The sequence below is a fragment of the Phycodurus eques genome, chromosome 23, assembly GCF_024500275.1.
Source record: "Phycodurus eques isolate BA_2022a chromosome 23, UOR_Pequ_1.1, whole genome shotgun sequence".
In the NCBI taxonomy this organism is placed as follows: Eukaryota; Metazoa; Chordata; class Actinopteri; order Syngnathiformes; family Syngnathidae; genus Phycodurus; species Phycodurus eques.
In genome coordinates this window covers 6,850,753-6,868,229 of record NC_084547.1, presented here as the reverse complement: position 1 = coordinate 6,868,229, position 17,477 = coordinate 6,850,753, and the positions used below count along the sequence as shown (strand labels likewise).

At 52.9% G+C, this 17,477-nt stretch overlaps 2 protein-coding genes across 6 annotated transcripts; both read right to left on the bottom strand.

Annotated features, from left to right (window-relative positions):
- Positions 1 to 2,152: 2,152 nt before the first annotated feature.
- Positions 2,153 to 8,007, bottom strand: lgi2a (leucine-rich repeat LGI family, member 2a). 2 transcript variants are annotated; one of them, XM_061669414.1, is made up of 8 exons: positions 7,705 to 8,007; positions 7,466 to 7,537; positions 7,110 to 7,181; positions 6,189 to 6,260; positions 6,015 to 6,086; positions 5,762 to 5,928; positions 4,653 to 4,817; positions 2,153 to 3,502 (listed from the first exon to the last, which is right to left on the bottom strand). In XM_061669414.1, exons 1-8 carry the CDS (start codon positions 7,869 to 7,871, stop codon positions 2,685 to 2,687), a joined length of 1,605 nt encoding a protein of 534 aa, XP_061525398.1. In that variant the 5' UTR covers positions 7,872 to 8,007; the 3' UTR covers positions 2,153 to 2,684. The 2 variants fall into 2 exon arrangements, with proteins under 2 accessions (XP_061525398.1, XP_061525399.1); XM_061669415.1 differs by lacking the exon at positions 7,466 to 7,537.
- Positions 8,008 to 8,016: 9 nt separating this feature from the next.
- On the bottom strand, positions 8,017 to 16,754 carry sepsecs (Sep (O-phosphoserine) tRNA:Sec (selenocysteine) tRNA synthase). Of its 4 annotated transcripts, none has more exons than XM_061669416.1 (12): positions 16,645 to 16,749; positions 15,105 to 15,220; positions 14,868 to 15,022; positions 13,990 to 14,108; positions 12,042 to 12,200; positions 11,818 to 11,971; positions 11,595 to 11,697; positions 11,392 to 11,521; positions 11,157 to 11,248; positions 10,737 to 10,830; positions 10,569 to 10,659; positions 8,017 to 9,431 (listed from the first exon to the last, which is right to left on the bottom strand). In XM_061669416.1, exons 1-12 carry the CDS (start codon positions 16,733 to 16,735, stop codon positions 9,173 to 9,175), a joined length of 1,563 nt encoding a protein of 520 aa, XP_061525400.1. In that variant the 5' UTR covers positions 16,736 to 16,749; the 3' UTR covers positions 8,017 to 9,172. The 4 variants fall into 4 exon arrangements, with proteins under 4 accessions (XP_061525400.1, XP_061525401.1, XP_061525403.1 ...); XM_061669417.1 differs by lacking the exon at positions 16,645 to 16,749 and adding an exon at positions 16,100 to 16,175; XM_061669419.1 differs by lacking the exons at positions 10,569 to 10,659; positions 10,737 to 10,830 and having other exon boundaries at positions 16,645 to 16,754.
- Between the last annotated feature and the right edge of the window lie 723 nt (positions 16,755 to 17,477).

Genomic DNA, 17,477 nt, shown 5'->3' with positions numbered 1-17,477 from the left:
TCTATTACCCCGAGACGGGAACGGCTCGGCGAATGGAAACGAGTCCACGGAGACTTTTCCACTCGGGTTCGAAAGGTCGTCAGCGAAATAGATACTCGGACTCTGCGAGGGAATCGAAACGAGAAATAAAACAAAGGACGACGACGTCACACGTCGATTCCGTCTGAAAGATGTCGGAATGTTGATTTACGACGACTCGTTACCTGCCTTTGTGGTTGCAGCATGGGCGTCCGGATGCTGCGGTGTTTCCCCTTCTACAGACGCTGCAAAGAGCGCCGCAAAAGCAAAGGCCCCCCCTCGGCAGCAGGTGAGACGCAACCCACAAAAACCCGGTTCAACTCGACTCGCTCGCTGCCATCCCAAGAGGAGCGCAAAGCCCGTCCGGCCTCCGGCGACGGCCCGAGTCGGGGCTCCCGAATCTACTTTTCCTCCAAAGCCGGGATGTCCTTCAGACACCAGCTGGACGGCAACGTCAACGCGGCGGACGCCACCGACTGAGCGCCGGTCAGCGTTGCGTCGACAGGAACGCCCGACCTTCGGAACCTCTGCTGAGGACATCCTGGCAAGAGACTCAAGTGACGGGCAGGAGTTTACCACCCGCCGTCGAGTGCGTTCTCAGCTCATTTTTGCACCCCTAAAATGAATCCCAGCAGCTTTGTGGGAAGAAGAAGAAGAAAAAAGTTTAAAAATTGTTTTGAAAACAAGCGTTGCATCAACACATGTAGACAGACAATATAACAATACTCACCGCCATATATTCTTTATCCTCTGCGAAGATCAACTGCTTTTACAGCACGCTTCCTCGTTTGCGTTCGCACGGCTGTATTATACTGACCCCCCCCCCCCCGCCCCCCCGCCGGCCGAGAGCCGTCACGGATTGATCGGGATGCACAAATTGTTTCCTTCTTTACCGTCTATCGATGTGATCACTCTACAATATCATGAGGGACATTTTCCTGATTAAAATTGGATGTTAGATTGGGTCACATGGTCCATGAGACCTGCAAGGCATGTCTTGTTTTCTTTCCTTTGAATGCTTTACTATAACATGGCCGTTTTTTAAAGCGTTACCGTTCGAGCTAACTTAAGGCCAACAAACTCGCCATCGACACCAAAAGATTGTCTTACTTTTAGACAACTTCAGTTTCTTCAGTTTCCATCGGCTCGCTCCGTCTCACGTTTCGGCGTGCGTGTGCGTGACTGTGCGGAATGCAAGGATGCGTGCGTGCGTGAACGCATCGGTTTGAAGCGCATCGAAAACACCAAGTCGTCGTTGAACGCCTCACACCGATGGACAATTCCGGGTGTTTTTGGAAAAGGGAAGCCACTAGCTAACCACTGTGCTCCCGAATCGTAGATATATTCTAGTTTCGGGTCGAGTCGCAAAATAGCTATTGGCCGAGGTCAAACGTCACGTGACCCCCCTGAACCCGAGCCCCCCTCGCAACGTACGCTTTTATTGGGATGTTGACATCGGGAAAGCTCGGACGATCCGTGTGGCATCGTTCACTTCAATCTTCACTTCCAAGATTCGCTCGCATGCTCCGGCAAGCGGCGACAACATGACGACATCGCCGCACAAAGCGGTTGAGATCCGTTCGCGACTTCAGTCCTCGGTCGGCAAGTTTTTGGGGGCACAAAGATGGCATTTGGAATCAAAGCAGCGCGTTGAATTTACATGACGACGAGCGACGTCTCCTGGTTTCAGTGTCGACTTGGACGACACGTCGGTCGCGCCGCGCCGTCCGGAATCCGATCGCCTGTCCCGGATTTCTGCTTCGAGACATCCGCCGCGCACGAGAAGCAAAGGGGCGCGACGCTCGCTCGCCACCGCAGGATGCCGATCAGGCGACATGAATCGCCGCACGTCCTGCTAATAATTCACGACGATAAAGCAGGAATTTACAAAATGGAAGTTTGGCTCTCAGTGATAGGAAACGTGCACAAAATCAATTTGAGCATTCACAACTAAAACGGGAACATTTCTTTCAAGTTGAGCGCAATATCGATTGCATTCCTCTGCCATTCCGGCCGCGCCGCCGACACGCAACGCGCAGTCCGCCGGCCTCACGCGCGCACGTGATTTCGCCAATCCGGTCCAGCGATTCTCGAAGCGGGAGAATCAAAGAATTCAATGTTCAAACTGTGCATCTTCAAGTTGCTGTTTTTCTTTTTTATTCAGCACAGTCCACTTGTTAAGTACAACCCAGTTTTTTTGGGGAAACATTTGGATTGAATCTTTGGACTGCTTGTTTCAAACATTCATTTCGGTACGACGCGAAACACATTTTCATTGAAATGTTTGGGTGGTTTGATTTCAGCTTTTCAGACGGGAGAGGGGCTCTTTTCATTGAACCTTTTGAAAAGGGGGGTGCATAATACCGAACTCCAAATTCCCGTTTTTGCTCTTCAATAAAAGAATCGATCGTTCCATCAAACGCTTCAAACGAATCAAGTTAATATACTTCCAATTAAATGTGTTGAAATGCCATCGTATTCTTTTGCATGAATGTCGGCTGAGGAGAAAAAAAGTTCCTATTTACATTTGACTACGATACTTTTCCAAAATTCGCCAGCTTAACTTCCCGTGGAAATTGACCCGACACTTTCCGAAAACGCACGTGTACATTTTCCAGCCCTTCGCAACCCTAACGTTAACCCGTCGCACGTCGTTCGCACAAGGCTCACGAGCTCAAGTCAACCGTGACGTGCTCCCAGATGTGCGTGTTCCCCTTGAAGCTGGACGTGAAGACGAAGTCCCGGCGGTCCGTGGACACGGCGGTGAAGGACCGCGGCGCCTGGATGTAGACCTCCTTGAAGCGCTCAAACACGCTCTGCCGCTCGTCCCACAGGAGGATCTGCGAGAAGGTGTAGTCGCTTCCCAGGGCCAGATAGTGGCGCTCTTTGAAGGAGAACGGCTGGAGGATCATGGCGCCTCGCGAAGGTAGCGCCTGGATCTCCGAGAACCGTTTGCCGCCCCAGTGCAGAACTTTGGAGTCTCCGATGTAGCGCGTCACGGCGAGGTAGAGCTCCTCCTCGACGCGGAAGTGCTTGACGGCCACCGCGTCCTCCGTGTCGGGGATCTCGCCCTGGAGCGCGAACTTACGGGTGCTCCGGCTCCACTGGTAGATGACGGGAACCTGCGAGCGGCTCGCCAAGACCAAGTGCGCTTTCCCGTCCAAGTCCAAGAACTCGGCGTCCGTGTCGCGGTACCACTCGTGAAGGGACTGGTAGGAATAAAAGCCGTTGTCGTTCCACTTGTAGAGCGTGGACAGGCCCGCTTTGGAGCTGTCGGCGATGACGAAGAAGCGGTCGGAGCCGATCTGGAACACCTCGATGTCGTTGGGCTTGGAGATCTTGGACACCTCGATGTCCTGGAATTTGGCGAACGTGCTTTGGTCCTCGTCAAACCTGTAGATGCGCGAGCCGCCGAAGAGCTGAGCCACGATGACGAACACCTGGTCCTCGATCACCGCCGACTTGCATCCCACGATGGACTGACCTGTAAGAGAGAGACGGGGAAACTAGACCGGATCCGGTCGAAAAGTCCACCGTGGGTCATTGCGGCGACGGCGTACGGTTGTGTTCAAAATAATAGCAGCGTGTTTAGAAACGTAGTTTGGATTTTCATGCATCGGGATCACTGCCCAATTCCTTTTCAGAAAATTAAGAAGAATGTATATTCCCAGTATAGACGGAAGAATCTTGAGGGCTTAGCATCCCGGTGAATCGCTCAGCTAACATTCAGTCGTACAAGCGCCGTTACTGAGAACTGCTTCACACCTACGTCGCAACTTCTTTCGTCCCAGGATGGTTTGTCAACATCCCGCAATCCCCCTGCATCTCAACGGCATTTTTAAGTTTCCTACGGGATGAAGGTCTGGCCACTCCACACTCAAAGGAGTTTGTCAAAGTCGCTACTCGCCTGCCTACTGGTGTGTTTGGTTTTGTCGAGACACTCATTTCCTCTTCAGCACAAGGCAACATGATCTCCAAGTATTTTGATATATGCAAACTCCTCCATGATATGCCATAAATAGGCCCCGCATTGTACAAAGAGAACCATTTCCAGATCATATCGCTTGGGCCACCACGAGTGGCCTCAAATCCACTGTTGGAAACGAAGAACTAGCTTACGCTCATCAGTCCACAAAAGGTTTCTCCGTTTCTCTCGAGGGCAGTCGACACGTTCTTTGGCAGCGCGTCGTTTACGTTAACCGAGGGACTTCCTGTCGAGAGATTCGCTCCACGCAGGCGTCGGTGTGCAGAGGTAACTTCAGACTGTCTGTCATTAGCCTGGAGCTGATCATTGGTGGGCGGAGTCTTTGCCACGCTGGTTATTTTTCCATCCACGAGAATGTTTTCACTTCCACTTCCGTTTTCTTCCGCATTTGTGGTTTGACTTTCTATTTTTAAGCATTGGAGATGCAGAGCACCCTACTTGTTTATCAATCATTTTTTTGAAATCATCCTTAAATAAGGGCCACCTGACTGACACCTGTTTTTTCACAGAACGTATTACCTCACTCGCCCTCTCGATCAATGTTCTCAGTCGCATGCGTACGGCGAACGTCGACCGCCCCGCAGTGACGGCAGCGCTACTTGGTCCGGTCGGTCGTGTCGGATCGTCATTATTTGGAAGAAAACCGTACCTGTGATGTTATCGTAAGTCCTGAAGTTCATTTCGATGTGGTCCCACTGGAGGACCATACAGCTCTCGGCGCCGGGAGCGGCGACGGCCGCGAACACGTCGTCCTTGTAGCCGAACGTGTCGACGGACAGGGACTCCGTGGCCACGGTCTGACGAAGGACGAAATCTGCCAGAGGGAAACCTCCCCGTCAATGCTGAGCCACGTTTGCACCGACCGCTTCCGATTTTCCACCCCCATTGGAAGGAAGTGGTCACTTTGTCGCCTCGGACCGCGCACGATACTTTGCTGCAAATTAGCCGTCGGTACATGGCTCCAAAGATGCTAAAAAGCCAAGGGGGAGCGTGTGAGTACCTTGGGCCACAATACGGCGAACAACGGAACTTGCTGACGACGACAGCGTTTGGCGAGGCTATAAACCGGACGACGTCATTTGCGAACCAAAACGCACTGTGCTATTTCTTCAGAATATATTGTTTTCACTTATTTCGACACTGCGCTGCTATGTTGAACTCAACACCGATAGAAGACCTGTACAGATTCATTTTCATTTCAGAGGGAAACATTACCGGGGTCGCTAACGTTTCTGTTCCCGAGAGGCGTCTCGGGACGTTACGTTTGAGAACCGGGGTTCCGCTATCTTTGTTCCATGAAATTGGATCCACTTTCAACTCCACCAACCTTCAATTGCATTAACTTATTGGCTGTAGTCTACCCTCGCTCTATTGGCTGCGCCGTTTCCGCGACGTAGCACGCTGCAATTCAAAGTGGATCTTTTTGGGATTTGTTTTCTTCTGTCCAATCAGATTTGAGGTTCTCCGAGTCGTCGACTCCGCCTCGGGCCTTCGCGGTGGGCAGCGCCGGCCCGCGGAACGTCAACTCGATCGCCGAGGGCGGCGTTTCTTTGACCCGCCACCTTCCAAATGCGCCGGCCCACAATGACGTCAGCGTTTTCCCGTCCTCCGACGGGTCGGTCGGTTCCGCTTGCTAAACCTGACACGCGAGTACATTTCTTAAATCGGCTCGCATCTCCGGTGAGCACGATGTATTTTACGGGACATGATCGGCTGTCATTCGGAGTGACGCGGCACAGGTCGCGAGCTCTTCCTCACCGGTTGAGACGCAGTCGTTTTGCAAGCTCATGTCGTTGAGGCGCTCGTCCCGGACGTCCTCCGGTCCGGCGCACGGCACGTCGGTCACGGTGGCGTTGGTGCCCCTCAGCCACGTCATCAGCCACTTGGCTCGGCAGTCGCACTGGAAGGCGTTGCCTCGCAGGTCCCTGCGGACGACGGAGACCGAGCGACGTCACAAAAGCCGATCCGTTCACGCCGACGCCACAAAATACGCGCACGCCGGCAAACGCACAGCTCCATCAGAGAGTCCAGCTCGTCGAAGACGTCTCGAGGCAGGGCCTTGATCTTGTTGTTGGCGAGGGACCTACGGCCGACAACCAAACACGCGCATCCGTCAAACCTTCGCAGCGGTCAGCTCCTTTGGCAAACGAAGAAAGCGTAGCCAAATCGAAAGCGAGGAACGTACAAGTGGGTGAGGTCCCGGAGTCCTCTGAAGGCGAATTCGGATACGCTCTCGATCCTGTTGTTCTCGACGAACCTGTCCGAGAGCGGTAAGTCGGTCGGTCTGCGGTCAAACCAGCCCGTTGACCCCCCCCGACCTCACCGAGCCGTCGATTCTCTCGCGGCACGCGACAAAACCCATGACGACGCGGGCTCGGAATAAAGGCAAAGCGCAGGCAAGATCGACGCGCCTCTCTTACGGACATTTGATCAGAACCACGTTGGGGTGTTAACCCGCGCACTGCCAACGACATACCGCATGTATTCGTTTTGGCCGGGGAGGCGCGGAAGAGGCTCTCGACCGGCGTCGGAATAATTAGCTGATCCGCGAAGATAGCCTCGGATTTGAGATCGGCACAGCTTCTCGGCAGAAAGTAGAGATTAGGCGCTGAATCTCGATCACGAGGGAGAGAAACGCCAACGTGTTCGAAGTCGGACAACGTTTGGCGCCTCCCGTTTGAACAGAGTATGTGTACGTATGTTATAACCCGAGTACGTGTCGCAGGATTTAGTCGAACGGGTGTCGCCGTTTTGAGTAAAGAGAACGCAGTTGGCGAATGCCATGCAAGAAACTTGAGCTAGAAAGTCAGCGTCCTGTTTGAAGTTTCTTTTCACAAAAAGCTCCTTTTCTCCACTTTGTGCTCAGAAACCAGCGTTTTTGGGGCAAAACAACCCACGTGAATTGGAATGAGCAGAAAAGCTAGAAAAACGAATTTTCCGGTGCAAGAACAGCCCCCTCTTTTTCGTTTGGTCGGTTCCGCCCTTCTACTTTCACGGAACATCGAAAGCCGAGTCCGACTGCTCTGAAACGGCCGGCGACGGAGTCGATGCCGGTTCGTGCTCCGAAGTTACAGCCGTGTGTCTTTTTTGCCGACAAAGCACTCACAGGTATTCGAGATGCGGGAGGCCAGAGAATGCATCGTCCCTTATGGCGGTGAGGGAATTGGAATTCAAAAGCCTGTATGGGGGGGGAGACAGAAAGAACACAAAAAAAGATGTGAAAGGCTGAATCGGATGCCGCGGTCGCACACTCGGCGGAGATCTCAAGTCGATCGACGGCTCGCGGCGAACAGCTAACGATTTCGACAGACTTGCCGAGGTGTCGGAGCCTTTTAAAGGCTCGAAACGCGCAATAAATCAGCCTGTGCTTTCCGCACATGAGCGACAAAACAATCTGGACTCGACACTTGATTAAGTCTTGTTTTTGGTAAGAGCGTTGGAAAGAAGAGCAGCTCTTCTTACAGCAGCTGGAGGGAGGGCATGTGCGTAAACATGGCCTCTTTGACCTCTGAGAAAGTGCCATTGACGATGCTCCTGCAAACAGACGTCAAACAACAGAATTAAGTGTGGAACAACAACAACAAAAGCAGGGAGCGCGCCCACGCGTAGCACTGCTCATAATTCCGCGTTCGGTTGAGCAGCGCGTATTCGTCGGGACTGCGTCAAAAAGCGACCGCGGGCTTTTGCAGGCGAGTACTTACAGAGAAATGACGTCGCCGGGGCTCATCCTGGGCACAAAAGAGGAGCCGACGCAAACGACCGACTCCTTGGAGCAGCTGCATGTCGAAGGACAGCGGGCGGGCCTCTTGGCCGCGCCGCCGCACAGGAGCACGCAAAGCAGAGCCCAAAACGTTCGCGTCGGCATCATCGCTGGCGGGCTCGACGGACGGGAACGCGGCAGGCGGGCGCGTTTCCACCCTGCACCACGCGACGTAGCGGCGGACGGCAGCGAATCGGCGGCACGGCGGCCCCCTCCCCATTAGTCACTCAACCGAATCCCCGCCCCCGCCCCCACCCGCACCGCGACTCCACTCAAAACGTCCGCAGCACCGCACCCGCAGAAAAAGGCAGCCCTTTTATTTTTCCGCCACTGGAAAATGTTTATTGAGGTCAAGTCACATTTTGCCTTCATGAAGCCCAAAAAAGAAACAAAGAAAACAAAAAAAACAAAACAACAACAACAACTGCACTGCAGCATGACAGAAGGCTGCGTCCGACTGTGCCTAAGCAGCAGTGTGCACGTCAATCATGAGCGCATTCCACAAGTGAGACACTGCGAGGAATTCCAAGCGAGGCCCGGAAGGAAAAAGCCCCGATGCGACTCATTCGTCCCGGTGCTTTTCAGGTTTACTCGGTGATCCCGTTTGCAAATCACAATCCCGATACACCGAACCCGTCGGAAGGATTTCATACAACGAAATCGCAAACGCAAGTTTACAAGGCCGCGGTCGAGCGCTGGACTCTCTTCCTTCTCCCGCGGGATCCGGACGCCGGGCGAATCCTCCTTTCGGAACACAGCCCGTCTCCTCGGCGGCTCCTCGTCAAACCCGTTCTCGGCTCTTCTCCGCCGTATGCCCGCAGTGCGCGTGTGCGTTCAGAACATTGTGTGGTCACTTTTTACAAACGCAAGCTCGAGCGCGTGTCGTGTTGTCCTGCAAGCAGCAGCATAGAAATATACCTTACAGCAGGAAATTCAAAAGCAAAACACATAAGTCGAATTATCTCCAATTCGTGGCTGTAGTGGGTTCAATCTTATGTATGAAAAGGTCAATCCGCTCCTCCTTTGCGGTCAAAAGTGGTCAAACATGCGTCACATTCCAAGAGTCTGTCGTCATGAAAGCGCTTCATGATGACAGACGGACGTTTTTACGTTACATTTGTTTCATCTCTGTCCACGGAGGAAATCGTAAAATCGATTACTAGTCACCGTGTCCAAGCGAGGGTCGTGGAAACAAAGCACGATACCCGGAAGTTCAGCAAGGCTCTATTCTTGGACCGTTTTTACGACAACAATTATCATGACCACGAGTTCTAGCGGGGACGCTGACAGAAGGGTTACTATTGCCTATCGTTATCGGAGGGGACCTTCGTTCGGCTCGCGAATCTCCCGTCTCCGGACGCGAACAATCATTTCGCCGTCCTTTTGCCGCCTAAGAATATAAATGGAGTTCAATTGGCTGATTTCTGGATTGAACTTGAATGTGGAAGTGGGCACGGCGCCGGCGAGCGCCTTTCAACCACATTTGCCTCCTTCCGCAGCGTCTTGAGGCACTTGTCCAGCCGTTTGACGCACAGCGCCACGTCCTCGCGGGTGACGCCCACGGCGGCCGCCGCGTTGAGGTAGGGGCACGGGTAGGACTCGGAGTGCGACATAAACCCGCGAAACGCGTGCCCGCCGATGGTCTGCTCCTTGTCCAGCGGCACCACCCTGCAAACAGTCAGACGCCGACGATCACATCTGGAATTTGCCATCCGAGCGAGCGATTTCCTGTCGTTTATTCAAACGTTCGCGACCGCTTCAGTTAGCCCTCCGGCGAGCGCGCAATCGAGAAGCGGCAACAGCAAAGGCGCCTCCGAAGCACCCCAATAGAATTGTGCTGGCGCGAGTCAACTGACAGAAATTCTTCAGCTTACTGCAAGAAAAACCTCGTCTGGTTAGCGAAGACGTCCTCTCGTGTTGCCGGACAGCCAGGACAGTGTGATCATCTCACGTCCTCCCGCGTACTTCGCTCATCCGTCTCCTTTTTCGACAACGCAAAAGCATCGATTCTCGTGTTTCCGAATACGCCGAGCCGTCCGTTGCGGATCGCTTCGCCCTCTTCCCCGCAATCAGTGAAGCCCCCCAACGCTAACGTGCGGATCATTTTGCGCCGTGTGTGTTAAAGAAGCGCTCGTTTGAAGGCGCATCATGGCATCGACGCTAATTTCCTTGAGCCGGTCAATGACCTTTCGCATTGTGCGTTAGCGTTCATTAAAACAGTTCAATTCGCCACAACTATGCTGGAATTATCGCTCCATTGAAATCGAGAAAAAGTCCTCTGGCGTAGCCCCAAGTTCATTTTCAAGAAATAATCTCGGAAAACACCCAGTCATCACATTCGGCTCTCCACAAGACCTGCAAACATGACTGTACCTAATGTTTTGTCCTTCCTGGTGTTCTCCTTCTGTGGTGCCCAAGGGCACATGACTGCCAGCAACTGGTATTGTCCTTCCACTGCAGAAAAGCCAATGTGAAACGATGGCGGCGCCACCGAGAGGTGGGGGTCCGAAGCGCACCGGTGTCTCCAATTTGTGCTCGCATCGCAAGACAAAAAAGTTGGCCAAATGCCGGCTTGAGAAACTCCTAAGTCAAGGCACCACTTTCTATGCGTTTGCTGTTGAAATACACAGTTGTCGTTTGTATTATGTGTCAGTTTCCCAGTAAACTTCAAGTGCGAGTGACAAACTGTTTGCCTGATATGATTTTTGTATTTTATTTTTTCCCCTCCGCGCGGTCCTCCTACATGACATTTTCCCCTATGGCGGGCAGGCGTGGGAGCGACAAACAGGGCTTCCTCGTACATACCTGGCTCCTGAAACTTGGCGAGTGAACAGCATGGCGCCGAGCCGAGTCACCGCCTCGCCGCAGTGGGCCCCGAGCCCGTCTAGCGACATGGCTGCCGCACCGAGGGTACAAAAACAAAAGTTTCCGTCTGACAAGAAAGGGGAGCGCGGATGGGGGAGGGGCGCTTACCAAGTGAAATGGGGTTGTGCGGGGTGTGAAGCAATCGCTCGCCGTGCGCGCAAGCCAGCTTCTTCAGTTCCTCGGTCAGGAGCGCAAACATCTCCTGCGAGGGGGGCGCACAGAAGGAGAGCGGCAAACGGCAGTACTATCATTTCGATTCCTGGAATCGCTTGTCAAGCAATTCTTTCCGTGAGCGACCCTTTGAAAAAGGAACCTCGACAGGGCAAGCGGCGGAATTTTTAGGAGCCTCTGGTCTCAGGGTGGACGCCATCCAAACGACGGTTCGCCTCGTTATTTATGCGCCGCTGGGCAAGAGGCGGCATTCGTAAGCCGAATTTCCTCTTCACCATCACGTTCGCAAATTCAGAGCTCACGAGCAGAAACCTCGTCGTGGTTTTTTCTTCTTCTGCGGGGCGCGGCCAATCTCACCTTCCTGTCCGACAGGAGCTTCTTGTAGCCGCCGGCGCCCAGCGTGAGGAGGGTGACGAGGAGGTCGAGGGAAGGCGACGCGGACGCTCGACCTGGACAAAAAACGTTTCCAAAACTTGAAAGAACAACCGACGAGTCGATTTTCCAAGCAGTCCCCAGATGTCGAAAAAGCCCGTCACTCAAAACGCACAGCGACTTGTAGGCGTAAAAATGAGCGGAGCGGACCGGACCGGACCTGGGTACGTCTTGCTAATCTCCTCGACGAAGGCTTCGTCAAAGCCGGCGATGATGGCGCCCCCGACCGGAACCAGGAAGTTCTTATCCAAGCTCTGGACGAAGGCGTCCACGCGCCCGACACGGGCCCCCTGGCGAAAAGAAGCCAAAGCCAAAGATGAATACGCACGCGGCACTCCCGCTGTGTCCCGATGTGGTACGAACTTCCTGGATGAGGTGCATGCACTTGGACGACTGCACGCCGTACGCGTTGTTGACGATGTGCGGGAGGTCGTATTTTGCGCACAGGACGGCCAGCTCCGCCAGCCTGTCGAAATCAACACCACAACGTACCATAGAAAGCTACACGTGCAAAACACGATTGACTTTTGGATTTGCACCCCACGACGACAACGAAGGCTTTCTTTTCTCTCTCTCTTCGGCAAACCTGTCGGGCACTCGCGGCGCGAAGCAGGACGTCGTGGAATGGACGCACAGGACGCTCTCGGCTCCCAGCCGGCAGATTTGGCGCTCGGCCGCTTCCACGTCCGTCCGCAGCTCGTCGCCCTCCAGCACGTTCTCCACCACGACGGGGACGAAGCCTGCGGGCGACACGCACGCGCTGAGATTGAGCGTCGGCGCGCGAGGTCCCCCGCCGCCGCCCGACGTCACCTGCCGTGACCATGGCTTTGAAGCACGACTTCTGGTCGATGCGCGGCCAGATGACGTAGCGGGCCTTCGGCCGCCGCTGGCGCAGGGTCAGGAAGCACAGCGTCAGGCTCATGCCGGTCGCCATGGGAACCACAAAGCAGCTCTTCACGCTCCTCACACCTGTCGGCCACAAGACGAGGGGCGACCGATCGTACCGTCGTTTGGCCGCGGACGACGTAAGTAGCACAAATATTTGCTTTCTGTGCAGGAAGCGGGGATTTCAGCTGTCGGTATTTTACCCGAGTTGATTTTTCGGAAGACTCTTTACTTGAACGCCCTCCATTTGAAAACTCATAGCTGTACTCTACTTCTTTGTCAAAATAGGCTTGATACTTTATGACTATAACATGCGTAAAAGGAGTCCCATCAGTACTTCGACTTTTCCACAAGTATTTGCAACCAGCAGGGGCTTCAACTCCCACCTCCGGCAGAACTCCTCCCGCGTCCCGGGGAAGGCGGGGACGCATCGAGTCCGAGCGGACGACGTCGCGCGCCCCCGTCGAAGGGGCGGCCGACCCCAGCCGCGGTCAAGCGTGGGCGGCGCCGGTCCTCGGACCCGTCGGGCGAAGCCCGCGGTGAGGAACGCCGTCAAGCCGTCAGGTCTTTTGGGCCCGCGGGACTCCGGAGGCGGCCGACGGGCGCGCGCCGGCCGAGCGTAACGCAGACGACCTCGCTGGTCATATTTCGGGTTGACGATTTCCGTGGTAACGGAGGCCATTTGAAACCATGCCCACTTTCAATCTGGAGCTTTTACGGCGTTCCCCCGCAACATCGCCGATTTTTGTGTGGAACACGTCTTTCGTGAAAATCCCTGCTATATCGCGGAAAAGTGCGGTCGATAGCGATCGTTACGTCCTCGCACGTGGGAAAGGGCAGCCACGGTCTCGGTTTATTGAACGTCGAGAAAAAAACTAACAGAATGAGCCCACTCAGGCCGCAGCTCACGTCCGGACGTCGCGGGCCACACCAACGGGCCCCGCCTCTTAAAGGCACGTGTGTAACACAGCGACTAGGATACACATTTTATACTTGCAATTTTTGAGGAGTTAAGTGCCTTTTAATAAGTTTAAATTAATTTCATTTTCATGGGTGGGGTAAACGATCAAACTTGTTTTTTTAAACGTATCCAATAGGACAAAAAGGGGTTCACTGCAGACATGCGAACACCAAAGGCGTGAAAAAGGTGACCAAAACAAAACAAATGTAGCAGCGGGGGGGCTGAGAGATCCACGGGTCCCCGCAGAGAATTGTTTTTAACATAACATCAATGAAGCAACCTGAAAGACTGAATAGTACAATAAGGCAAACAAAGAAAAAAACGTTTTCTTCATGCAGAAAAATGTATTTACAGCACTCAAGTAGAAATTTGCCTCATTTCTTTGCCTTTTTGTTCTGGCCTCCAACTTGAGCCAGGCCCATCTCCACCTGCACCTGATGCCTTCTTCAAGCTGTGCCACATCAATAGGATCCTCCTCTTTAAGCGCTCTCATTCTGGAAAACAATTGACTAAACCGCAGCACCTCAACGCGAAAATACAAAACACCAGTGCAACAAATATCTGATCCGATGAGCAAAAATGGCGCTTCAACGTAAGAGTAGCAAAAGAGGGCGTCCGCTCCAGAGGTGGGGAGGGTAGCCGATCATTGTACTCCAGTAAGACAATAATGCCACTCAAGTAAAAAGTAGTCCTCCAAAAAATGACCGAAGAGTAAAAAGCGATCTCTACGCGATTCACGGATTTTTGGAGTTCAAAAGGTGACTGATGTACGTCACTGTATAAGAGGGTTAAAGGTTCATATGGAAAAGCGAAGAATGCATGATAGGTCAGGATCAAAAACTTGCATGTGAAGTGCGGATTTTCATCATTAATTGGAGCCGCTGCAAACCAATTTCACTGAATGTCACTCACCTGCCATCTTGAGAACGTCCAGCGCAAGCGAGTTGGTCAGCTTGTTGAGCAGACTGGACCCGGCGGCTTTCGGCTGGACGGCCGCGATGTCGCCCGAGCGACCGATCCCGTGGCTCAACCTGCGGGTTCGCAAAAAAACAAAAACGCCGCTGGCATCCGCTCCCTTCTCCGACTTGGCAACAAGCGGAACTTTGGCAAATCGTGACCAATCGTTCAAACCGTTTAGCGCCACGCCCGGCTCACGTTTACGCCAAAAATAAACAAAGAATTCCACATTGTTTATTTCAAGTCACTAAATAGCTGTGCATTACCAGAGTCCGTTTTGCTTCATGCCAACCTTTCCGGGCTATCCGTTAGAATCAGTATGCTTGCAGTTTTAAACACCTCGAAGCAACAAGATTTTAGACAAATCATTTAACACTAGTCACAGGCATATATTCTTTATCCTCTGCGAAATATCACAGAATCTTACAGTCGTCGTCGTAGATGATTCTTTGTTTGTGTCTGCGTTTCTTTTCATTCGTTTGGATGTCCTTTAACTTTGCCTGACGCTATCGCTATTCTCCCTGGAGTTCGTTGTTATCGTTCCACTGAAATACACTGTTCCCCAAAAAAATCATAATAATTCTTGACATTCTATTTCTTTATATATTGTTAATCTATGTTTTTATAAAGTTCAATACTATAGCGGAATTTTACCCCATAACAATTATTATTATTATTTTATTTAATGGCATTCCCATTCATTTCGAGGGGGAAAGATGATTTGAAACGCGGTCACGGCACAAACGACCTTGATGTCTCAAGGCTCCAGCATACTGGAGCGATTTGTGCGAGTAGCGTAACGTCGTCGAGCGGAAGCCAACGGCAGGACGGACCTGTAATGTCGCCTGGCCACAATGTCGGACGCCACGCGGCCTTCCCGCTCGCCCACGCCGCAGTTGCCCAGGAAGTTGTTGCTGTCCATGACGGCCAGCTCGTTCAAGAAGAGCTCGACGGTGGCCTCGCTCCACCCTTCCGCCGGACACTTCCCCTGCGGACGGAAGGCGCGAGGTGAGCCGAGCCGAGCCGAGCCGAGCCGAGCCGGCTCTCTCCCCGAAGAACGTCGGCTTCACCTGCTCCAGCAGACGCCCGATGAGCCGCTCGTGGCCGCGGCGGGCTTCACTCGCCTGTCGGACGTACGACGCCGGCACCGTCTTCTCGCTCAGTGTGAAGTTTTCGCTGTTCATGGCTGTTCATAGCGACACGTGTTGACAGAAAAAAAAAAGAGATAATACAGTCTTCTTGTTTTGCTTTGGCCACAGCGCGTCATCCTTTTCCACGCGAGCCTACGCGCCTGCTGCATCCTCCTGCCCTCATGTCTCCCATCAACCTTGTCGATGCCCTTCCTCTCGCTCTCTTGCCTGGCAGCTCCATCCTCATCACCCTTCTACCAGTATACTCACTCGCTCTCCTCCGGACAGCGAAACCCGCTAAATCGCCGTTCGACATTTGCACCGCTGCTTTGTGTGGGTTTTGACAGGCAAGTCCAAATTGGCAGTTGAGCGCCTCGGGTGTAATACAGTGGGCGAATCCCCGCAATTCGCAGGGGATCGGGACAGAGCCCTGGCGCAAATAATTGAGGGATTTGCCATCGTATATCTAGAAGCCGCAAGACGGCGGCAACGCACTTGAAACGGAGAGGATCACAGAGCATCAACTCCGTGCTTCTACAAAAGCTGTTCTCAACGTTTTTACACAAAGTATCACCTCAGAAAAGACTTCGCTCGCCAAGCGCCGCCATAACAGCCACAAGCAGCGCAGTAGGCCAAAGTGTTCATCAAAAATGAGGCCGAGGCTTTTATTGCTTAAAAAGCCAATGTTCATGGCCAAAATGCAAACCCTATCTGCAGAATTTTCCCATTGGTGGATTGCAACGTGACAAATAAGAAAATAAGTTTGTTTTCTCAAAAAAAGACCAAACAATAACCGCGTCGTTGAATAACAATTCAACTATAACGACAACGTCGACGACACGACTTTCTTACAAGCTGCAAGAAAACAAAACTTTCGCTTGACAAACGTATGATCGTAAATGTGAAGAATCAAATAACATTAAACTGTTGATTACCTGCACGCGTTCCGGTCGACGAGACGCAGGCAAACGCGGAAGTGGCAAACCACGTGTTTGGTGGTCACGTGACCTGCTTTCCTTAAAGGGCCAGCGTGCAATTTGACGTCAACTTTCAATCGACATTGTCGTTTTAGTGTTGCAAATACGTTGTCATTGAATCTCAGTCATGTCACACGGTTTGTTGTATTCATCGCGTGTGTGAATAGGAAGTGCGCTATATTGAAAACAAAAATATCATCGTAAACACATTTCTTCCTTGATTCAGAATTGATTTGAGACCCTTTCCTATACGGAATTCAAAATTAAAGAGCCACAAAACGCACGATGACAAAATGACTTCGCTGATGAGGAGAGAGAAAGATGGCAATTGGTTGGCATAGCAGGGCTTCCAACACAACAGCTATGCCAACATCTTGCCTTCCTTCCTGGACCCGCGTTCCAATATTTGGAATGCCAGCGGTCGCCCTGCTCTTCATCCACGAGAGGTTGTACACGTAAAACCGCTGCCGCTGCTGGGAGAATCAGAAATAACGACGATTTACCCGTTGGGCTGTTTGACGCATGCGAGCCACCGTCGTCGTCCTGCCACAAAGGCAAAGAGGAGCGCGAAGAAGTTCCATGGTGCGAGGGCATGCAAGAAGTCGTTGCCCCCCCCCGATAAGGAGGCCAGCCCAAAGAGGCCACTTCGGGCGTGGATCTCGTCGTCGTCGTCATCATCATCATCATCATCCACATGCACAAACTTGAGCGCGGCTGGAAGTGGGCTGATGCACACACTATGAATCACAGAATGAGTCAAAAAAGTGAGCGTGGCCTTTGCACATTGACGACCACAAAACAACTCGAATTGGGTCGCCATCTCTTTGTTGGTGGGAAATATTTCGTGGACGGACCAGAAACCAAATCACATTCCTGACTTTTCCAACATTGGTGACTCACTTGCTACGCTCCCACAGTCAAGGGCTGTCGGTTTTGCGCGGTTACCGCATCAACAGTCACGAAAGCGTCACGCCGAGACGAGAAATGCGAACGTCGATTGTCGGTTGCCACGACGACCAAGCCATCGGGTTGCCAATAAGATGGGCGTGCGATTGGCTGCCAACCGACGACCTCTCGACCTCACGTGAGGCCGAGCGCTCCAGAAACGGACGCTCGCTTCCGGTGGCGGCTGGTCGACACAGGGCGCCCGCGCGCGGTCGTCGCCACGCACGATTATGACTGGCCGACAAGATCCAGCCCTCCGTTTCCCTTCCTGCTTATCCTCACTTGGTAGAAATCTTTCCAAATCTCCGTCGGGTAGATCGTATACAGTTCACGACGAGGAGCGAATGGGATTCATTCGTTGTTTTGGCTGCTCCGGAGCGCGGACACGTTT